At 51.3% G+C, this 23,531-nt stretch overlaps 1 protein-coding gene across 10 annotated transcripts in view; it reads left to right on the top strand.

Annotated features, from left to right (window-relative positions):
- Positions 1-23,531, top strand: part of NFIX (nuclear factor I X) — a 90,421-nt gene that overhangs the window by 9,934 nt on the left and 56,956 nt on the right. For 5 of the 10 annotated variants that reach the window (XM_081136183.1, XM_081136187.1, XM_081136185.1 and 2 more), the window contains exon 2: positions 17,641-18,172. In XM_081136183.1, coding sequence (XP_080992309.1) covers positions 17,641-18,172 — 532 coding nt within the window. Of the gene's footprint in view, positions 1-16,591; positions 16,670-17,137; positions 17,307-17,640; positions 18,173-23,531 lie in introns of those variants that run through there. The other 5 variants (XM_081136189.1, XM_081136186.1, XM_081136180.1 and 2 more) reach the window with 3 other exon arrangements.

Genomic DNA, 23,531 nt, shown 5'->3' with positions numbered 1-23,531 from the left:
CTTCTCCTCCCCTGCCCCTCCTATAGGCGCCAATTTCACTTTTAAACCTTCCGCCATCACCATTGCTGGCTCTCCAGCCGTCTCTTCTGCCTGGGAGTGAGAGCTTGGGGGCCAGGCATGGGGGCACCAAGGGCTTCTGGGTGCTTATGTGTGTGTGTTTAGAAGGGGACACACGCTCCAAGTCAGCGCGTGCTGCCTGCCTAGAGGTTGGTAGAGTGGGGCTGCAGAAAAAGGGTGACAGAGAAAATTCAGACCCTCCCATTTCTGGTGGACTCTTGGGGCTGTGTCAGCCTCTTGGCCACCAGGAGACCAGGGTGGGCATTTCTGCCCCAGCCCAGAGCCAAGGGGAGGCTACGTCTATGGGATGCCCTGACCCCTTCTACCCCAAGTTCCCTCCAAGGCTTTAAGATTCCTGTTTTCCTCCCTAGAGCTGGGGTGGGAAACCAAGCTCCATGTTGGGCACTCGTGCCCCCAGAGGGCCAAGGGACTTTGGAGGAACCGGTTTACTGCCCCCCCCAGCCCGCTGCCCGCGCCTCTCTCGGCACTAAACAAAGTTTGCTAAGTAACTTCAAATGTTATTTGAGGACGGCCTGGCCTCAGCCCAAGACGGCCCTGTGGAAACTTGCTTTTCGCTGCCGAGGCTGCAAGTATCAAAGACACACTTTCGGGGGGGGGGTGCTTTGCTGCTTCTCCCCCTCAGTGGCAGGGGCTGGCCCTGAATGGACACACAGACACACAGAGGCCTGCTCCGACAAAGGGACACACACATTATTCAGTGGCTTGCACACCAGGCACACGACAGCTGTGGACCACAGCACACACCCTAACACACGCAACACACATTGACACGCTAAAGGGAGGGCGGGGTTCACAGGGTGCTGCCCCTGGCCCATGGGCTTTGGGATTTTTCCAGCTGGTGAGGTTTCTCAGAGCCTGGAGACCTATATTCTTAGGTGTTCTGGGCATGAGTGGGTAGTGAGAAGAGTTCCCTCCCTTTCCCAACCTCAGTTTCTCCAACTGTAGAAGGAAGCGGTGGGCCTGAGTGGTGTGCAGTGTGGAATCACACACTGATTAGGACATCGATTTTCAGCCTTTTTCATCTCATGATACACATAAACTATTGACTAAAATTCTGTAGCACACCAAAAATATACTTTTTGCCGATCTGACAAAAAAAAAAGGTATGGTTTTGATTCATTCACACTGGATGGCGGTTGTGTGGGCTGTTGTCATTTTTTATTTGACAATCTAAGGGAAAATCTAAGGTCAGTGATCCTGACTAAATGGTCAGGTATTGCTTGTTTTAAAAATTCTTGTGGCACACCAGTGCCGTGGCATATTGGTTGAAAATTGCGGGATTAGGAGAATGCCTGGTTTTTCTCATCTCTTTGCCAGGATTGACTTGAGGAGTGAGTCCCTGAAATTGCACAGGGTCCGAGCATGGGGCCTGTAAAAGCAGTACTAACACTGCTGCATGGCTGCTAGTCCAGACCTTACAAACCTGATGTGCATCCACCTGACTAGAGGCCCTGACCCCGCGAGCTCTGAGTTCTCCGGAGAACCCAGGGAAATGTCTTGTTTTCTCACCTTCTCTCTGCATTTATCTCCCGCTTTTCTTGCTTTCCTCAGATCCCTCCTTTTCCTGGTCTCACTTAGTTTGCCCAGGCCTGGAGCTCAGGAAAAAGTGTGGGAAACAGACTCTGGGTGTGCGTCCTTCACCAAAGCCAGCCAGTCCTGGGGTCCATGATGCCCCGAGGTCACTGATGACCCTCCTGGGATCCCACAAATCCAGGCATGAATGAAGCTGAGCATGGGCACCTGAGCTGACACAGCAGGTGAAGGTGAGGCTCTATCATGGGGTCCCTCTGACCTGTCACCATCTGAGGTTTGCAAGCAGATGAGGTCCCATGAACACAATGGAAAGGCCAAGACCCCAGGGAATACTGGACTCCCCCAGTCCCCAAGAACCTTCCTGTCTCACAGTCAGCCAGACCCTACTGAGGTAGGTTTGTGGGGGTCCCCTGTCCCAGCCCCACACACCGCCTCATCTCCACTCACAGTCAGTACTTGCAACACCCCACCACCCATAGTCTGTCATACAGTGACAGCCTGTCACAGGCACTGCTGCACACCGGCACAATCTGTCATCCACACACAGTCTCACACACAACCTGTCATACACACGCATACACACAGCGGCACAGTCGCACACACAGCCAGCCTCACACGATCACACCAAGCGTCACAGCTTGTCACAGCCACAGACTCCTCACAATAAAAATAACAGCTACCAACTCCGGAGCAATTATGCCAGGGCAGCGGGCGGGTGCACGAGACCTCCTGTAACCATCCCAATATGAGGCAGGTATGAGTAATCTGTTTTACAGATGAGGGAACAGAGGCTTCAGGGTCAAGTGCCAAGGTCATGGGGCTAGAAATGGGGTGGCAGGAATTACTAGCCAGGCCCCCAGGGGCAAGCAAGTCTCAAACAGGTCATCCTGCTTTTTAACCCACTCCTATCTACCTGAGGCTCCCTCTCCTGGCCCTCCCCATGGGAATTCCCTTCCCATTCCCCAGATGGGAAGACTGAGATTCTAAGCAGCCCAGCCAAGAAATGTGGGAAGTGGCCTCACACAGTCTAACCAAGGCTGAGGAAATTTGAGTCATGCCCACTCCAAATGCTACTTGGCTTCTTGTAGCCCACAGTGGCTCTGTGTTGGAGCCCATTGGCTGGGGCCAGGCTTCCAGAAGGCAGAGAAGTTCTGGGTCTTCGAAAACTCTGTACCTGTCCATGGGGTGGGGGTGAGGTGGGGGAGGTGAGTGGGGAGAGTGGCAGCTATGGGCTCCCAGGCAATCTTTAGTCCTAAGCCTGGAGCCTCTAGTGCCCTGCACCCCTACTCCCCAGGGCCCTCCGCATTCCAGGGCGCTTCCTCCTCCTCCTCCTCTGTTGTCCGCCTTCCTTCACTTTTTTCCTTCTTTGTTCCACCCCTGCCCGCCTGCTCCTCGGGGCTTCCCCTGTTAGAGCTGCCAGGGCCAAAACCAACAGGGCTCCAACGATATCCTCAGAGGCCCACAGGGCGGCAGGCCCTGCCTCCTGGCCCGTTCAGAGACGAGATCCGAGATCCGAGATCCGGGCTGGGCCCAGCCACTACGGTGGCCCCGTGCACGTGGCCACTTCTAGGACACAGGCAAGCATATGCGCACAGCTCTTTGAGGCAGCTCCACCAGGTTAGCAGGGTGCATGCACTCCCATGTCTGACATTACAGCAGTCCCTCTGGCATGGGCAAGCCCACAAGCATGCTCTTGTACAGTAGCTCCGATGGCTTGAACAGGGGTCTGGAGCATGCCCTTGACGGGTGCCCCAGACAGGAATCCCGGGAAAAACCAGTTTATATGCACACCCAAGTCTGACAGCCCAATGGGACTGCTGGGGAGCACACAGGCCATTGCCCAGACATCAGGTGGGGTCCTGAACACGCACACGCGAGTGCTTTCTCCACATACCAGGTTCAGAGTACAAGTACTGCCCTATACCCTCATGGGGGTCGTAGGCTCAGGTGGGTCAGCGAGCCTGCAGGAGCTTCCAATGCTTACACACCTGGCTCCAGGCCCACGTGGATACGCACCTCCCCAGCCTGCACATGCGTGTGTTTCACGTGAATCGCACACCTGCCAGGCCGCCCTGGGCACCTGGCTCCAGAGCCACATTCAGGTTGTTGGGGAGGAGACTGGGAATCGGAGGCCTGATTCCCACAGCCCCCATTTCTCTTAGAATACCAGTCTTCCCAAATGCCCCTGGGCGCAGGTGGGCCATCCCAAAGCTGCCTGGTAGCGCCCCTGCATGTGCTATATTTATATTGGAAATTTGTACCTTTATATATATATATATGTATGTATGTAAGAACCTCCCCCCCATTCCCGCTTCACGTCTGTACTTGGATTTTTACCACCCCTACTCGGCTTTCTCCCAAACCTGCAAAACCCATTTCACCAAGCAGAGACTTGGGGCGAGGCGGGAGCAGCTTTTCCCTCTGACTGTGGACGCTCCAAGTTCTTAAAGGCCAGGGACCCTCCCCTGAGAAAGGCTGAGCCACACTGCCGAGTCCCACAGCCCTCCCTGAAACACAATCGCGGGGGTGGGTGCTGGCGGCGAGACTTGCTTTTTGGTGTGTGTTTGCTGTTGCTTAAATTAATCCTGAGTGACGGCCGCAGTTCCTCTCCACAAAGGGACCATTTAATGCCCTCCCTTCTAGGGTGAAACTTCCATTTGCCCCCCTGAGTCCAGCTTGGCAGCTCAGGCTGGGAGCTACCAGCCCTCCTGGCCTTCCCCTCAGGTGCGCCCAGGGTGTTAGAAGCCAGTTCCCTGTGCATACAGCATGGACCTCAGGAGCCAGTGTGGGTGGGTTTTGAAGGGGTGTGAGCTATCTTAAAATAGAAGCACATTACTGAGCGAAGGTGTGGGGGGCTGTCCTAGGACTCCCTAGATGGCCCCACTGCCCAACCATAGTGCTTTGATGCCCAGCCTGGCTGAAGAAAGTTAGATGGTCCTCCACACCTCCCTTCTCAGCCCCCTTAATGGCCCTGAAGCTTCTCTAGTCCACTGGTGAATCTCGTCGTGTGCCTGTGCAAACCCCAGCGGGGAAGTGCTGCCCATGCCCTGTATGCCAGCCCCTGCATGTGCTCATCGGCAGGTGCCCACTGCCTGTGGGCTCCTTTCACCTCTGGGGTGTTTTTGTTTTGTTTTGTTTTGTTTTTTGTTCATGGCATTTCCCAACCCGCTGCAATTGGCTTACGCCTGGAGGGGGCACACGGGTGGGTGGGGTGTGGGGAAACCTTTTCTGGGCTCACGCAGTGGGAGGACTGTGCTTTCCACCCTGCAGAACATGGGTGTTGACAGTCACGGTCACTTGCACTACCTACCACAGGGTGGGAGGGGACAGCATAGTCCTGACAGCGGGGCTCTGAGGTTCTAGAGGGCCCTTGGCCACCAGTGGGTTCTGCTAAAAGTTGGGAGTGCACAGGAGAAGAGGCAAAAAGGCGGTAAGTGGCGCCTGATGGGGGAAGTGCCTATGGCGCCCCTTTGGTTCGCTCTAGTCCAGCTGCTCCAGGTGTTGATCCAGGAATGAGGATGGCAGAATGAAGTCGCTCTGTAGACTGGGGGAGGGGTGGTCCCCTTCGGACCCTGCATTGCTCAGGCTCCCCTCTTGCCCGCGGTATCAGGGGCCTCACACCTCACGTTGACCCCCAAAAGTGACTCCAGTAGGCATGGTGGGCTGGCCTGGTTCGCGTGGTGGGGTGCTGGCCTTTTGCTGCACTAAAGGCTTCCTCCAGAAGGGGTTCAAATGGAGGCAGGTTTTTTTGGCCACGGGTTCAGTCTCCAGTTGCTTCAGTCCCCAGTCACCCGTGGGCACATTTGCCTCAGTTTCTCTCCTCCTGAGCTCACCCTCATATCCGATGGGATAATGCATGAGAGGGCTTTGGAAATGAAATCGATGTTGATGAGTCCAGTTATTCTCTGGCTGCTCCAGGGTCTTTGGGTTTTAAGTGCCCCAGAATCTGAGGGCAACTTGGGGGCCTCAGTCCAGGAGAGGGTTCCTCCTCCATGGTCCCTCCTCTACACGGCATTGTGCACATCTCCACCTCCAGATATCAGGCCTAGAAGGAGCCTTTCCATTTATCCCCAAGCCGCCTCATTTTGGGGAATAAGGGCGGGGAAATTTACCAGGGGAGATTTTTGTTTGTTTTGAGGGTTGGCTGGGTTTGGGGGCGTTTGGCCTCCATGGAGCACGGGGAAGAAATGTGACTAAGTGGCAGAAAATGCGCTTTCCCTTTCCCTCTCCTCTGCCTTCAGGCCACAGGGGTTGCACAGCTTCCAAGAAACTTAAAAAAAAAAATAATTTCCCCCAGATCCCCTCTGGACAACACGGTCTTCCCTCTTAGGGCGGACTTCTTTTGGAGGCGCTAAGGCCTCCCCACCCATTGCTACCAGCCATTTTGCAGCAATTCCCGGGCAGGCCTGGGGAGAGGATGGAAAAGTGGAAAAAGAACGTGTGTTCGCTCAGTGGGCCTGACTTAACCTGTTGGAGGAGGAAGCTAGCGTCCTGCTGATGTCCCCCATGCCTCCCCCCTCAGCTCAAGCAGCCCCTGGGCTTTCAGAGAAAGCACCCAGGGGCCTCCGAGCCAGCCCCCTAGGAAGCCAGTCATATACCCGACTTCTTATCACCCGAATTACTTAAATTCGAGTTGGTGGTGTTAGGTCCTTTTCCTTTTCCACGTACAGATGACTCACCCTGCTCTAAATGCGTGGGGGGAGGTGACCCTGAGTATCTGCTGGCCCTGGGCTCTGCACCCTGAACCCAGAGGCAGCCCATCCCAGCGGCAATTCCCCTAACCCCACCAAACTCGCAGACCACATTTAGCTCCTTCCTCCCCCCTTTTAGGGTCATCTTTTCCCTCTTCTTTGAAACAGTATTTAAAATTTTAAAGGAATTTTGTTATTAAAAAAAAAAAAAAGCGTGAGACAGAGGCTGAATGATGGAAACAGGCTGTTAAAAAAAGAAAGAAAAATACGTGCCCCGGGCACTCCGTGGAGTTGGCGAGCGTTTCCTGCCTCTCTACTGAGCTCTTTCGCTGGTTCCCTGGTAGAGCTGGGCGGGTGGGGCGCCTGGGATCTCCTCCGCCGAAAAGGCACTATAGAATTGTAAGGATTATTATGATTTTAATAAAATTGTGTCTCATTTAGGAGCCTGTTTTTGCGCTGCCTCTCGTCGGAGCCCGGGTTTGCCACGGCAAAGTCTATAATCAGAGAAAAATACCAGCTTTGTTGAGGGTTAGAATATATCATTGGTTAATGTGTGTGGTTTTGTTTTTTTTTTTTAAATAATGCTAAGCATTGGAATAATTAAAGAGTGAGAAATAACTTGTCTTTCCTCTCCCTTCGGCATTGTCTTATTTAAGAGTGGAAAGTGTGCTTTTAGGCAGAACTGGTTAGTTTTAATGCGAGCTTTTTTCTCACCAGCCTTTCCCTCCGCTCCGGTCGGATTCGCAAATCGCCAAACTGGCACAAGCCAGGAAACTTGCGGCCGCGGCCGTTCTTCTCCTGGACTTGGAGCCTCGCTTTCTTTTTTTACCCTCTTTCAGAGACAACCCTCTCCTCTTCCCTCCCCGCCTCTGGGCCCTGACCCACTGCCTAGTTTGCGCTAGAGCGATTTAAAAAAGAAAGAAAGGAAGAAAGGAGTCGGCTCTGGTACCCCGGTGCCAGCCCAGGGCACGTTTCCCAGGCGGTGGGCTGGTGGGAGAGTCAAACCAGTGGGGGGTGTCCCCATGCCTATTCTGCCCCTCGCCCCCCCCAAAGGATCAAGTAATCAAGTGTTTCTAAAGATCACAGGCTCAGAGAGCTCATATTTTTAATTAAGCTGAACAGTTTTTTCTTCCCAGCCCCATATGCAATAAGTAAAGAAAATACAGTCCTCAAGAGCCTCTCCTTGGCGGAGGAGAGAGCTGCCCACTTGAGATGGGTCTGGTGTCCAGCCCCAGGACAGTACCACCACCTGCAGGGCCTAGATTTGGAGCAGGAGAGCAGGGTCCAGGGCCTTTAGTGGGCACGGCCTGGAGAGGTGTGGAAAATAGAGGAAAGAGCTCTTCGTCAGGGTTGCATAGGTTTGCTACAGGCTGGGGGGGAAGCTAAAAGGCTAAAAGGGTGCCCTGGGCCTTCTCCCAGGTGTGGGGCTTCCATAGTGCTTGGGGAAGACATAGCTGCAAAAAAAACGCGAGAGGGAAAAGTGGGTAAGAAACTGGGGTAGGGCTCATTGCCCCAGTGGCTGTGCAGTGCCTTGGCCTTGCAGAGGGAGTTAGTTATTTGCTTCAGGTGTTTTTAATTAATGTGCTTCTCTTTTATTTTCCTTGTTATTTGGTGCTTAGACGTTTTAGTGAACCTTTGCATTTGTCTTTTTACATAAGCACCCCCCCCAAGAGATATTGTGGGAGGTATTTTGCCTTCAGTGCTTTCTCTTTCCTGCTTTTTTAAAATTTTAATTTAAAAATTATAAAGTAAATTTAGTGTCAGTGAAAGTGATGAGGGGAGCCAGCTGGGGCTGGAGCCAGGGAAGGGGGAGACAGATGCCACAGGGCTAGGACTCCCTCCTGGCAGCCCCAGCCCAGGACCTGGTCGTCACTCTCTTGGTCCCCTTCTCACCGCTGCCACCGCCTTCCTCTCCGTGCAAGACGTTTAAGGACTGGGCTGCACGCAGCCTTCCCTGATGGGTTCCCATTCGGGAACCCCTGACTCCGCAGAGCCCTCTTTCTCCCTTGTTGTGCCTGCTTACTCTCCTCCCATTGCTGAGGACCTCTGTTTTTCAGCTTGGTGGTCCCTGTTAGTTCTTCCCCCCTACACCGCCTGCAAATCTGCTAACCCTGCTGCACAGTTGGTTCTCCTGTTGATGGGATCAGAGTTGGGTAGACACAGAGAGAGGCATAAAACCCCTCTGCAGCAGTGAGGAGGCCAGGGGCTTCTTTTTGTTACCCCTTTTTGTGGTCACGAGAGTAGTACACTGTGCTCTATAACACGTGTGTACATAGGTGTTCAAATTTGACACTACTGATGTGGGCAGGAGCTATTTCTAAGGCATACCTATTGTGAGAACTCTATAGCTTAAAAACTCAGAGCCCGCTCAGTGTGCTGAAAATGTTTTATTTCTTAACCTGGGTGAGGTTACACAGGTGTGTTCACTTTGTGAAAATGTATTGTGCGGCAGACTTACAACTGTGCACTCTTCCTTATATGGGCCACACTTCAGTTAAAAAGTTTATTTTTATAAAGGGGGGAGGCCCAGCCTCAAAAGTAAAGGTTGTGTGTTACAAAATAATTATTATTATCATTTAAATAAGAATGTCCTTTGGATTGCTTTGCTCAGGTCTCCCTGCTAAGGGATGGGTGGAAGGGCTTGTAAAAATTAGTGGGCTGATAATAAAGCTCGCAAGCGTATGGCAAACGAGGCTTCCTGACCCATCCACATGTGCCGAGTGCCTGGAGACCGGCTATAGTCCAAGGTCTAGCTGTAGGATTTTAACATCTCAGGACCAAAGGACAAAAAGTGGTAAGGAGGAAATTTCTTGCCAATTACATTTTGCTGTCAACATCTGGAAAGCAAAATTGCAGCTGTTCTCCTGGTCCCCCCCCCCTCCATTACCACCTCTTCTTTTTTTCTGCACATTTAAATTTTTTGTACGTGTGCCATCCATACTTCGGTTTTCTGCACTGTTAAAACATTTTCACGGCTCTGCTCAAATCGGGTTGTTGGGTTTGGGCTTTAAAAAATATGTATGTATCTTATAGTCTGACAGTATAATTTTTGTAGCAATTTATTTGAACAGGCCTGAAATCAATTGATAATCCCCTCCCTTGTCTTTCCCCCCTCTTGGCCTTCCTAACATAGCAGTTCAGGCCAGAAGCTGGGGGAGGACGCTCGCTGCCGCTGCCCTCGCCTCTGCTCCTCCCGGCAGGTACTGACAGCTTCGCCCTCCGCGGCCCTTCTGCGGTGTTTTTGTTTTCCCTTCGCCCCCCAAAAATATTTGAACCAAAAAGCCTCTTTTTTTTTTCCTCCACCCACACAAACTGAAAGGGCTAGTGAACCGTGATTCAACAGAGCGAGGGCGCCTCTTTTCTTCCTTAGCATTAATTAACTCAAGTTCGTTAGGACGTTGGGTCTGTCGCCCACAGTTTTCTCTTGTGTGTGCTGAATCGGGTCATAGAGGGAGACTTCCCGTGCAAACAGTTTGTGTTGGAGCTGGAGGACACAGAGGGGGAGAGAGGGTGAGAAAGAAAGGGAGCAAGGAGCAACGGATTGTGGTGGAGAGGTAGGCACGGTCCTGAGCACCCCGGTGCCAGCCTCCGCAGGGGCTAGACACCAGGGGAATGAGGATTCTCCGGTTTCCTTGGCAATGATCCTGTTAATAAAATAGTTGTGGGAGCAATACATTTCGAGGGATTGGAAAATGTATTCCTTCCAACTTTTAAAATTGTACATTTCGGGGAGGCCATTTACCCAGACAGAGCAAGCCCAGCTCCCTTGAGCCCTGGAGCTGTGAAAACCCCTGGCTGTTCCTATCCTGGCCACCCGGCTCTGACACTGCCCACTGCCACTGCCCACTGCCGTTGCCCATGCCGAAGCAATTGCAAGAGAGAAGCTCTCTCTGGGCCAAGGGCACCCGAGTGTAGACAAGGCGATGGCACGGGGGGCTGAGAGAAACTCTCCTTTCTCTCCCAGGCCGCCTCTCCTGTGGCAGGGGGAATAGACCCGGCGAAGCTACGGTGTGTCGGTGTGTCGCAGCAGATCCCGGTATAGTTCTGGCAAGGACCTGGGAAGGTCACAGGAGGAGTCTCAGAGGTTCAGGACTCATGGTGGGGGGAGGGAGAGGAACATCTTCCTTGGATAATCCCCAAGCCTTTTCTGGGGTCGGCAGTTGGCAGCTGGGCCTCCTGGGAGTTTTCAACATTTTGCCTTTTGCTCTGGCCTTCTTTCTTGCCCTGCAGATATTTACACAGTGTGCTGGGCACAGACCTCATCTTCTTGTGCTGGTCTCCCCTTCCTGGGCCTTTGGTCAGTTTTTCAGTTTTCTTTAGAGAAACTTATGAAGCTAGACTGTGGGGTTCTTCCTTCTTCCCCAGCCCTTGGCCACCATGGACTGACTGTTTCCAGGCCAAAGAGGTGGGTGAGGCTTAGGCTCTACACTGCCCTTGCCCCACGCAGCCCTTGGCTGTCATCTGTCCCATGCGTTTTTAGCTCTGTGGAGGTTCCCGTCCCCATGTAGCCACCCCATCCCCCTCAGGAGAGGGCTCTGGCCTTCCCAGCTTTTACTTCTATTTGGTGACACAAGGAAGTTTCAAGCTAAATAATGAATTAAAGACTAGGGTTTTTGTTTCCTATTCCCTGTAGAGGATGAAAGTAAACAATTTCCAGTTGCACTAGAGAGAATAGATTGTTTCCCCCAGTCCCCCTGTTCCTACCCTATTTCATTCAGTGCCAGGAGGGTGAGGGGAGATGTGCCTGGAGTAGGGTAGTGTTTAGAGCCAGAACGAAGCTGCCTGTTGGCCAGATCCCAGACCACGGCTCCCAGTTTGTAGTCAGGAGGAGAAAAGGGGGGGACTGTTTTATAGGAGAGGAGTGTGCAGCTTAGTTCTGAGGCAGCCCCAGTCCTAGACCCAGCACTGGGGTGTGGGGCAAATTCATTCAGATAGCGTGAGGACGCTGGAAAAACTGCGCTGGGGCTGCCTTTCCTGAGCAGAGAAAAACAGGCCCAAGGCAGCCAAAAACCCGCTTTGTCCAAATTCTCGGAGCCTCCTTGCAATGTGCATTTCTGGTTTCCATGCCTGGCTTTTCTAGACTCTTGGATGATTGTACTGTGGCTGAGGAGTCCCTTCCAGCCTGCCCTCCAGAGAGGAGCCCCCCCCCCCCCCCCCCCCCGCACCTTTAGGGCAAGCAGCCCGGGGCCCCTTCCTTTTTCTGCCTACAGTTTCTCTCTTCATCTCTGTCCTGGAGTCCGAGTCCTGCCACTGCCTTCTTGTGTCCCTTCTGCTGTGGAACAAGATGGGAGAACTCAGAAATACGAAGTCAAAGTCTGCTTTTTCGGTCGGGGCCAAGGCTGAATTATAAAATGCCAAGAATTGGGCAAACTAATCGGGGCTCTATCTGTGGCCTTTTAAAATTTCCTTCGTCCTTTTACACCCAGGCTGCTGATATGTGACATGCAGTAGTAAGATGGATCCTGAAATATCTGGGAGTGTCTATGTAGGCTTTGTCAGTTTTTTGCACTGTGTATAGTTATCCAAATTAGCATGGAGATATATATACATATATATATAATTAGCATGTGTCCAGGGTTTAAAAAAATAAATCTAGGCCTTAAAGCAATCAGGATGTGGATAAATAGGATTTTTTTAAAAAGATAAAGAGCCCTCCAAACAGTGGTCCTGTCTTTAAAGATATAACTTCTTGTGCTTCTAGAGGTCTCACTCACTATTGGTGGGTATGGGACAGTTAAGAAGCCTATCTCGGACTGGGAAAATTATTTTGTTTCCTCGAAGGCTTTCGAATACTGTATGTGTGAGTGAGGTTCTGTATATATTTTTCTATTTTCCCTTAAATAATCCACAAGGCCTCGTTTGCTTTGTGGAGTTTCAGAAAACCACGTTTCACTTTGGTGAGACAGAAGCAGTCATTTTCCTCAGCTAGGTTTCCCCCTCGCCCGGAGCCCTTGTCTTTTCTCCTTGCTTATTCCCCTCCGTCTAGTCCTCTCTCTGCAGTTCTGGGCCCAGCTTCAATTTCTCTCAGCTTGGTTTCCTTCTCTTTCTCCCTCTCTCTAGTCCTCTTTTTCGCTGGTACATTTCTCCTAGTGATGGCTGAAACCAGCACGGGTATTTTAGAAATGTTTCAGTGAAAACTGTTGCTGTGGGTTTTTTTTAAAACCAAATTCTATATACTCAACAATAACAAGAGAGGTCTTTCTCTCACAAAGGCAGAAAAATTGCTTTCCGCAAACCAAAGCCCATGTGAGTTTTAAAAATCTTTTCTCTGGCTTCTCAATTTTTCTTTTAAATGGGGAACATACCCCCAAATATCCCTGCTTTTACTTTATATTTTCCCCTGGCCATCTTTAATTTTCTTTTTCGCTCACTACTCTCACCAGCATCACCGGCTTCCTTTCCCCTCGGTTTTTGGTTGTTTTTCTCTCATTCCATTCCCCCTTCCCCTCGCCTCTTCCAAGGCCTGGCTGTCCCCTCGCTCCCTCCATCCCCTGAACCCTGGAACTCCTGGAGAAGCCTTGAATCATCTGAGGGTTTTTTTGTCTTGGCTCCGGTCAGGGTACTGAGAGTCTGAGCTCCAGAGCAGGGTGGAAGGGGGCCGCAGGAGGGAAGTAGGGAAGGAGTCTGGGTCTGGGACAGGTAATCTTCCAAGGGGAGCCTCCACTCTTTTAACAAAAGGGGGACAGTCCCCTTTTGTCTGGCGCTACTGAGGGGCGTGTCCAGAGCCCAAAGCAGCCACCAGTGGCATGTAGGAGAGGGGGGCTGCAGAGGGGGTGCCAAGTGTTTCTAATGGAAGCTGAGTGAGGTTCTTCTCTGTGTGTGCCCACAGGAGAGAGAGGGAGACCTTCTGCCCTCCCTCCCCAAGCATTCGGAATACCCTGGCTGCTCTTCCACACTAGGGGAACAGGGTGAGGGAAGAGCACTGCCTGGGAATCCTCTCTGCCCACCTTCAAGGTTAAGGCCACTGGCAGAAAGACAATTGACGATTGTTCTCCCTCCGTGTTACTTCCCTGGGAAGGGCCTGTTGCTCCTCCTGTTAAGGGAGCATTGAGGGGGCACAGTGGGCTTTGTGTGGGTCCCTGAGGCTCCATTGAGACACTCCACTGGCCCTCCTGAGCCACTTCTTTGTCCAATTTCTCCATCAACCTTTGACCCCTCCCTCATCCAGGAGTGAATTATTGATCTCCTCCTGTCTCCCTAACTTCTGTGTGGATACTTCCATCTGCCATTTCCCTACCACCTACCCATTTGTACCACCAGATTCAGAATCAGCCATGTTCAGTGTGTCTCTTCCACTCGGTGCTGTGGTCTGTGAGACTGAACGTGCCAGAATTCTCCAGGAGGCTCACTTGGCCATTTTCTGTTTAGTGTCTAATATTTAGTGTAAATCAAAATGCCAGAAAACACCTCTGTGCCAAACATAAACTCACTTGTAGTTTCTACCATCTCTTCTCAACTTTAGAAAGTAAGATTGCTTCTCTCAAGGTAGGGAGTATCTTATGTCACTCGGCTAACATCTCTGGCTAATTGGACCAAAGCTGGTTATTAACATGACGTTAATTATTGAATGCCAACCTAAGAGGCCTGTTCCCAATGACACCTGCCTCCTGCTCTCTCACCTCTTGCTGTCAGTCAGGGTCAGCCACCGCCAGAGCTCCTGTCACACTCAGGGCCCAGACTGGGGTCGCAGGTGCTGGGCGGCACCTTTCCCATTGTCAGGGTTCAGCGCCAGTCTAGGGGCTGCACGTTTATTTTGCCACACCCCCAGCGCCCGTCTGGGAACCTTTCCACAGAGCATAAAGGCCACTGAGCACAGGGTTTCAGATGGGGGAGAAAGGGGCACGAGTGAGCAGTGACCTTTTTTTCCGTTGCCAGCTGATGGCTGAGCCTCACCTTGGGAGAGGGCAGCTCTAGGAATGGTTTAGAGCAGGGTCAGTTGCTCCCTCTCTGTGTTCTGGTTGTCTGCTCTTTCTTTAATAACTGTCTCCTCCTTACTGCTTTTCAATGGCCTAAGGCAAGGGTGCTCTGTAGCCCCTCCCAGAGAGAACCCGGTGGGGAGGCACTGGGTCTCAGACTCCCTCCCGAATTCTGACCTTCATGCCTGGAAGGAAAGCCGAGGAACTGGAGCTCCCCATTGGCCTCTTTGTGACTCGATTTCCCCAAGTTTGTCTCACTTTTCCTGATGGAGCCCTTTCCTTACTATTCTTGTTTCCTTTTTTAGTCCTCTCCCTGTCATGTAGGTTTCTTATTTTATGCTCTTGCACCTTGCTGTATATGATTGGGGCCCTTTATTATGAACTGAATTGGGGGACAGGTGAGTGTTCCCCTCCTCCAACCAAGAAACACTAAGCATGGGTCAAGTGGAGGGGACCGAGCTGGAAAAGCAAAGAATTAAGCATCTGGGTGGTGGGGGAGGCATCAGTAGGACTTAGGGACTGTGTTGGGAAGTAGTGTCCATCTTCCTGCCTTTGTCACTTCTCTGGGGTTGGCTGTTGTGTTTGTGGCTGCATGAAGTGCTTGTCAGCGGAGTGCTGTGACAGGAGGCTATTTTCATAAACTGTTGCAGTTTCTCCAGCCGAGCTGCATTGCGTTGGCATCCCTTGTCACCGTTAATGGAGCTTGCATGGCTGGGTGTGGGCCCAGGGAGGCAGACGAGCTCGCTGGGGCCTGGGGAGGGAGGCTGCAGGGTGCTGGGGGCCATAGGGTGCTGCCTGGTCTGGGAGTGCCCCTGAGAGCAGCAGCCCCAGGACATAGGGGTGGCCCCGGTGGCCGCACCCTGGGCGCCAGGTCCCTGCCCTGGAAGTGCTGCTGGCATCAACACTTTCCGAGCTCTCTTTCTTTCCTTTCTATTCATAGCACCGTTCATGTGTATGGCCAGGGAGGAAAACTTCCACTCGCCCCTGGGCTCTCCATAAAAAAAGAAATAGAACCAGAAAAAGAGAGAGTATGCGGGTCGAGAGAAAGAGACTGAAACCAAAACATAGAGAGAAGGCGCAGCTGCTTTCCCCAAGGCCTTCTGGGGCTCCCGCCCGCCTGCCCGCCAGCCTGCCCAGAGTCAAGCCTTTATTTATTTATTTTTCTGGCTTAAAAAAAAAGAAAAAAATTCCGAGTCTTCCTTGATCCTAGCCCCCCCAACCCCACTCCACCCCCTCCACATTTGCTGGGTGGCCGCTGCCAAATGGACCCGAGTGGGAGCCTGGAATGAAAAATTCATAACTGCTGGACTTTGCTTGTTCATTAGACGTGAACTTGTCGATTGGGCAAATTGTTTTTGGTCTCCAACTGCCGGGGGCTCTCCCCACCCTCCCAGCTTGCTCGGTTCCCTCCTCCCCTTGGACGCAGCCATTGGCTGCTGGAGGATGTCTCATTGCCAAATAGGTGGATCCTTCTCTCTCTCTCCCTCTCCCTCTCCCTCTTCCTCCTCCCCCCATTTTACTGGCTTTGGCAAGAGCAAATGGATGGGGATTGAGCATGAAAGGGGAGAGAGAGAGGGAGTTTGAGAGAGAAAGAGAAAAGAAGCAGAAAAAAAAATCCAAAACCCAACCAACACACACACACACACATACACACACACACACACACACACACACACAGCCCCATCCCATCTCCATCCTCCCGTGTTCTTTCCTTCTTTCTCTCTCTTCTTCCCTCCCTCCCTCACTCCCTCTCTCTTTGCCAGCGTCTGCCAGCGACAGTCTGCAGCCGGTCCGAACTCGTCCCCTTCCCCGGGAATCTGCGAGCTCCCCCTTTGCCTGCGATCAGGCTCAGAGGCGGAGGGAGGCAGCTCCAAGTTTACACCCTGTGCGGCTGCCAAAGCCGAAAGCCTTTTTCTTCAGCTGCCGCTTTTCCCTCTCCTGGTTTTTGTTTTTGTTTTGTTTGCACGGGGGTGGGGTAGGGTGTGTTATGGGTTGGGGGGGTGTTGGGAGGTAGGTTTTGATTTTTAAATTTTGCATATTTTTCTCTTTTTTTCTTTTTTTTTAAACTGGAAGGGGATGCACAAGGGGTGAAATTGAAAAAAATTTTTTTTGTTGGCTTTTGTTTACCTGCTGTGTGTGGCAACCGGCTCGCTCCCTCTCTCTGCTTGCTATCCCTGACCTTTCTTTCTTTTTGCTCCTTTTCAAAAAAAAATATTAATTTTCCCCTTCTGTGCAATGGAGCATGGGGGGGGGAGGGGGAAGGGTTTGAGAATCCACCCAAGCCCGGCCCCTATTCCCCAGAACACCAATAATAACCCCCTTTAAAACATTTACCTTCCTCCCCTGCTCCTCCTCCTCCCCCCTCCCCCCACCCGCCCCCAACTCACAACTCTGTTGAGTCCAGAAGCTCAGAATCAGGCGTTGGGCTTTGCCGGGTGCTTCAGATCAATGGTAATTATTTAATTTTTTCCAGTTTTATTTTTGTAAACAGAAACCAATTATTATTTAAACTTCAAACAAGCAAACAAGAAAAAAAAAAAGAAAAACCCCAAAAGCGAGAGCCCGGCCCTCTGTCACCTGACTGAGTGGGAAAGAGGGTGAAGGGGTCAGTAGGGACAGGGCGCAGGACGCCCCACGTAGCTTTTAACCCTAATGTGGCCGAGACAACCACCTTATTTGTGTTAACAAGAAGTGTTTTGTTCCTTATTACTGTGATTAACATTAGTATCGGTGTCGATAACAAAGCTGGAATCACATATTTAGGATTTAGATCTGATTTTAAAAAATGCTGGGGTGGATGTTCCAATTGGAGCAGGAGAAATGAGAATGAAAACAGGCTGGGGAGGGGGAAGCCAAATCTGTTTCCTGACTCGCTCGCTAGTGGATGTCATGTTCTCTCTTCTTGGGGGTGGCCAAAAACCGACTGGTGTTGGGGTGCGAGGCGGCACCCACATGCCCCGCGTGTGCGTCCACGGGCGTCCGTGCAGACCGGACACCTCGTCGGGGCGAGCTGACACGAGTTCGAGGCTGCGATAGAATATGGAGATGTCATGGGCGCGACAGAGCCTGGCGGGGATACCAGCAGCGTGTGTGTGTGGACCGCAACGTTGTCTGTGCGCGCGTGTGTGTGAGTGAGTGAGGGAGAGAGAGAGAGAATAGGTGTGTGCTCAGGCACCCGGTGCCTCTGTCTGCCTGCTGAGGCTGAGATGGGAACAAGCGGCTGGCTGGGCTGGCGGTGCCTTCAGACCACACTTTCGTAGAACAATCGCAAGAGGAAATTGTCGTGGGTGGGAGGAGGAGGAGAAGGGGATTTCTTCTGTGTCCCCTTCTAACGCTTTTCTCCTTTTCTCTTTCCCCCTCGCCCCGTTTCCCCCTCCTCCCGTCCTCCCTCGCCCCGCATGCTCCCGGCTTGCCGCCTGCAGGATGAGTTCCACCCGTTCATCGAGGCGCTGCTGCCTCACGTCCGCGCCTTCTCCTACACCTGGTTCAACCTGCAGGCGCGGAAGCGCAAGTACTTCAAGAAGCACGAGAAACGGATGTCGAAGGACGAAGAGCGAGCTGTGAAGGACGAGCTGCTGGGCGAGAAGCCCGAGATCAAGCAGAAGTGGGCATCCCGGCTGCTGGCCAAGCTGCGCAAAGACATCCGGCCCGAGTTTCGAGAGGACTTTGTGCTGACCATCACAGGCAAGAAGCCCCCCTGCTGCGTGCTCTCCAATCCCGACCAGAAGGGCAAGATCCGGCGGATTGACTGCCTGCGCCAGGCCGACAAGGTGTGGCGGCTGGACCTGGTCATGGTGATTTTGTTTAAGGGGATCCCCCTGGAAAGTACTGATGGGGAGCGGCTCTACAAGTCGCCCCAGTGCTCGAACCCCGGCCTGTGCGTCCAGCCACATCACATTGGAGTCACAATCAAAGAACTGGATCTTTATCTGGCTTACTTTGTCCACACTCCGGGTAGGTCACTCTCAGTCCCCCCACCTCCATTTTATTTTACTTGCTGGCATTTATCCTGTTTATTGTTCCTCTTCTGTCCAAATGATACACCTAATGGACCTACCCAGGGCACCTGTCCTGCAGAGGCCTGCAGCACGTTCGATGTTCACTTTTTCCTTCTTCTGTTTCCCTCCACCCTCTCTATTTTTCCCTCCTTGGCTCCCTTGCCATGTTCCCGATTTTTGTGCATCTCCGTCTTTGGAGGACTCATCTTACCCAAGACATTGCAGGTCTTAGGACTGGGGCCATGATGTCCCAGAATTACCCACCACGGTGAGAGTTTGTGATGAACACCACCACCACCAAAAAAACCAAAAACCCATTCAGTGCTCTGATTTAAAATGAGTTAGAAGAAGTATTGGGGGGCAGGTGCTGGCTTCCTTGTCACTTTCCCTCAAGTTCTGGGGAAAAGCCGGATTTGGCACAAGCGGGGTAGATAGCAGTTCGGTGGAGAGAGGGGCGTGTAAAACCTCCGGATATGAGGCAGAATGAATAGGAAAGAGGAGAGAAGGCAGAGGCGGGCAGATTCTGGGGCCCAGATGCCCAGGCAGGAGCTGTTTGGGCTGGGGTTTGGCTGTTGGAGAGTAAGAAAGTCATTTGATTTCATAGAGAGTGAAAAGGAGCGTGAGATTTCTTATGCCCTTCCCCTTCACCCCGTTTCTTTTCGGCTGAAGTGTCCAGACCCCAGGATGGATACCCACAGACCCCGCACTTCTGCTGGGGGGCAGAGAGGCTCTGGGGCACAGGCATGTCACGGAGCACGGAAGAGGTCTTAAAAAAAGTCAAAAAACTAAAATTTCCTTTTCTTTTTGTGTTCCAAGTAGTTCCAGTTCTCTTTGCTTTTCCAATTTTACTCTGCATTTTGGGTCAGGGTTGTTCAATTTTCCTTCTCTGTTCCCTTTTTTCCTCCCTACCCTTTCCCTTTTTATAATTTCTTTCCGCTTTTGTTTTCTTACAAATTGAAACAGAGATGGCTGGTTAATTTTTAGCCTCCACTCAGCTACGCCCAATTTACTGCCGCCTTTGAAACCTAAATGGGCGGCACTCTGTGATTAAGCAAGGCAGAAGTGTGTTTACATTATGCCCAACCAACTTGTAATGAGAGGGCTACCAAACCTTTCTCTGTGTGTGTGTGTGTGTGTGTGTTTCTTTCCACCATTCCAGTATTTTTTCTCCTTGTTTTCCTTCTTTCTCTCTTTATGCGAATGTAAGAGAATGTGGCTTAACTTCAACTCTAGTGAATGTTCTTTCCTCGGGCGTGTGTGTGTGTGTGTGTGTGTGTGTGTGTGTGTGTCTGTCTTCCTTCCTGTTCATTCACAAAAAAGAAAAGCAACTCACTTTTCTGCTGTGGTCACCCCCTTGCCTGTTTGGGAAGTTGGGAGGAGTGGTATGACTTAATCCAGAAGTGAAATTTTGGGGAGCTTTCAGCATTGTGTCAGGAGTATAACCTCGACTGAGAGTCTCTGTGTTGGAGAACTCTGGGCAGGAAAAGGTGGCATTTGAGTCCTCTCTTCTTACTCATTTTCTCTTATTCTGAGAGGTGGCTTTGGTAGTTGGTCGGAGGCAGTGACCCCCCTTCACTCTACCTCCCTCTGTGGATCTTTCTAGGCCTGTACCTGCCCCTGTGTGACTATCACGAACCCTCATGAAGAATGGCCAACTGCCAGTCTTCTCCCTTGTTCGTCTTTTTTCTTTCTGAAAAAGAGACTAAAGAAAATTTTAAAAGTTACCCCCTCGTTCTCTGTCTATACAGCAAGTCAGAGGGGGGCGGGTGTGTGCCTAATGATCTTGGAGGTGGCTTGGGGAAGGCTTGGAGCCTCGAGCTTGGGTCTGTCAGGTAACTCCTCAAGACAAGATTCAGTACCTTTTGGTTTTAGAAATAGGGCCTCTAAGACAGAAATCAATATTCATCTTCTTCCTGAGCTCGTTTCCTCCTACCCCGCTCTCTACATGGGTCCCTGGAGCTGAGCTTTTTTCCTGGCCTCTTTTATTTTAGGCCAGATTCTTGACTGCTGCCACCAGGGATAGGGCTGAGGTAGGATGAAGTTTATGTGAAGAAAGGACTGTTTCCTGGTCAACCTCCTTCCTCCTGAAGTGACCAGGCAGATGTCAGGAGAAGAGAGGCACCCCCACCCGCCCCCAGCTGTAATGAGGTCATTAGCCCAGGAATATGAGTGAATTCACGCTGCCCCATTGCAGGCAGCCATGGCCAGTTCTGTCCTGGCTGAGTTCCTTGACAAAAGCTGAATGGAGAACTGAGGATTTTTAAAAATAATTTGTCTATAATTCAGGTCTCTGAACTCCAGAGAATTTCAATGAAGGTTTTTCTTGCTGGAATTGATTTAATTCAAGTATGTCTTAGAAAGAGTGGGGGTGAGTAGGGGCGGCATGGGCCACCATTGGGCCTTGGGTAGGTGGTCTCAGGATGGTATGAAGCAGACATGACTTCTCCAAGTCACCCCAGTTTCCTAGTCACCCCAGAAAATGTCTTCTGGCTGAGCCCCCACATGGCATCAGTGTGACAGCACAGCCTTCTCCATGCTCACACCCGCAGGTGTGCTCCTTCCTCCCAGTATAAGCTGAGGGAACTGGCGGGGTGGCAAGGGCTCGGACAAGAATTACTTTGGACTCTAAAAGAAGTGTTTTCTTTCCTTAAAACTGGGCTGAAGAACCTGATCTGGGCTGAGCTGATGGTGCCGGGTTTGATGACAAGCCAACTTGACATGGTGGAAAGCGTGGGGGGAGGGGGCGGCTTCTCCTCTAGGCGCCATTGTCATTGTGGCTTTCTTGAGCCCTTGTTCTGCCTTGCACGAAGCTTCAAGAGATGGCATGGCCCTAGCCAGTTTTGCTCAGTGGTTAGAGTGTCTGCCTACGGACTGAAGGGCCCAGGGTTTGATCCCGGCCAAGGGCACGTACCTTGTACCTCAGTTGCAGGCACGATCCCCGGCCCTGGTTGGGGCGCCTGCGGAGGCAAGCAACCGATGTGTCTCTCTCACATCAATGTTTCTCTCTCTCTCTCCCTTCCACCCTCTCTGATAAGCAATGGAAAAATATATATCTTCGGGCGAGGATTAAAAAAGAGAGAGAGAGATGGCATGCTTGAGAGGGAATAAAGGATGAAAGTGTGATGTTGGGAGCTCTGCTCCTGGAATATGGGGTCCAGAAGGTTGTGAGCGTGTTGTGGCCTTCCTTCTGGGAAGGAATCTTGCCGTTTGCCTACCCCATTTAGGAGGGGAGGTTGAGGCAGAGCAGGGTCAGAGAGCACTGCCATGGGGAGGAGGAGGTGGTGCATTTCTGGGACATCCTTCAATCCAAAGGGAGTGTCCCAGGGTAGGTGGCTGGAGGTGGAGATGAGCGTGGGGCCAGGAGGCCTCTGCTTGTGTGAGGAAGGATGGCTGAGCTGGTCTGGAAGGGCTGGTAGACTATTTCCAAAGCTTCTTCAGGGCTCTGAAGGTGACCCGACATTTCAGACTTTTCCTAATCTAGGCCCTAACCCAGGAAAGAAAAACAACCTGAAGGTAATAAAATGCTTTACTAAATAGAAATGCCAGCTTCTTCCTATAAGATCCTTCCAACAGGCTTGCAGTGGAGGCCCACGAAGTCCAGGTATTCCGGTGGTGGCTCCTTTATATCAGCTTTTTCATCACGGAGAAATTCACTCGTAGAGGGAGCCCATATCACCAGTGCCAACAGTTGTCGACTTATGACCAGTCTCTATTTATTCATACCCCCCACTGCCCACCCACGCTGGATTTTTAGAAGAAAATCGAGGCAGCATCGCTTTTCATCTGTAAATATTTCTGTACGTATCTAAAGATAAGGATTCTTGAAAAAATGTAACCACAATACCACTATCACACCTAAAAATAATCAACAATTTCTTTAGAGTGGTCAGATAGTCAGTGTTCACTTTTCCCTAATTATCTCCTAATTTTGTCTGTCTGGATCAGGATCCGAATCAGGTCTGTGCATTGCAATGGGTTGATCCGACTTTCAAGGCTCAGTCTCTAGGTTAGTCTCCTCCTCCTTGCCCTCCTTTTTCTTGGTTTCTTTGCTAGTAGTTTTTGGGTTGTTGTTAAAGGACACAAACAGGTTGCTTGTCCTGTAGGGTTTCCCCATCTAGGCTCTGCCTGCTCTGATACGCTGGGTCAGTCAGTGTGCTCCTGTGAAAGGAGATTCTGCCTCCCCCCTCACCTCTAGGACTTACCTGTGGGAGGAAACGGATTAGCACCTGAGGATTTGTCTAAGCAGTGCTCCCCCAAGCCTTTGCTGGACACCTAGCCCGTCTGGTGGCACTAGTGTAAATTCATGGGAAGGGCCACAGGAGTACCAGCTGCCCTCTGGTGGGTGGGGGAGCTAACCCCAGCCGTGGCCACTGTGCCACCTCACCCACTGCCTTTTTTCAAGGCCCAGAAATGCCACTGGTCTGCGTCTTTGAGGCAGCGCCATCTGGTGCCAGGGCCAGCAAAGAATGCAGGGCCCAGGAATCAGATTCATAAAGTGAGCAAGATATATGAAGTATCTTTTTTTTTTTTTTAGTCTTCACCTGAGGATCTTTTTTCCATTGACTTTTAGAGGAATGGAAGGGAGAGAGAGAAAGAAAGCGTGATAGAGAGAAATATCGATGTGAGAGAACCACATCGATTGGTTGCCTCCTACTCGACCCCTGACTGGGGCTTGGATCAAACCTGCAACCCAGGTACATACCCTTGACTGGGAATTGAAACACGAGACCTGGTGCACGGACCGACACTCTAACCACTGAGCCACACCAGTCAGAGCTAAATGGAGTATCTTTTAACCCCTTAGAACATCCTGGAAGAGATGTCTCTATTGTTCAGCTTTGGTTGTAAAATTCTTCTGTTCATCTAACTCTGAGGAGGCAACATAGCAGGCAAACAGTGGATTACTGCTACAATTACTGTTATGATGTCATGAGCCCAAGGCTGTCTTCCTCTTACCTTTACCTGTAAGTCTTATTTCTCTGTCTTAAGGGACAACTCAGGTGTAACATGGCAGCCTTTCAAATGCTTAAGGCAGCTCTCAGGGTTCCTTTCTACCTTGATCCTCAGGAAACTGTTCCTTTTCCAGACTAAACTTGCCATTCTCTCATGCCTCCTGCATTTGACACAGTTTATTGCACACTTGCCTTTTTGGTCACCTGGAGGCCGTCTTAAACTGGAGCATTCTGTATTGAATAAAATGCAGGAGCGATCAGATCCTATGGTAGCTGCTGCAAGATTTGGAGGGCTTTCCAACTACATAATTTGTGGGGCCCAGTGTAAAATGAAAATATGGGGCTCCTAGTTCAAAATGATTA

Source organism: Miniopterus schreibersii (assembly GCF_964146895.1).
Source record: "Miniopterus schreibersii genome assembly, chromosome: 4".
NCBI classification, from domain to species: Eukaryota; Metazoa; Chordata; class Mammalia; order Chiroptera; family Miniopteridae; genus Miniopterus; species Miniopterus schreibersii.
The sequence above is the reverse complement of the archived record's forward strand: the minus strand, read 5'-3'. Positions and strand labels throughout refer to the sequence as shown.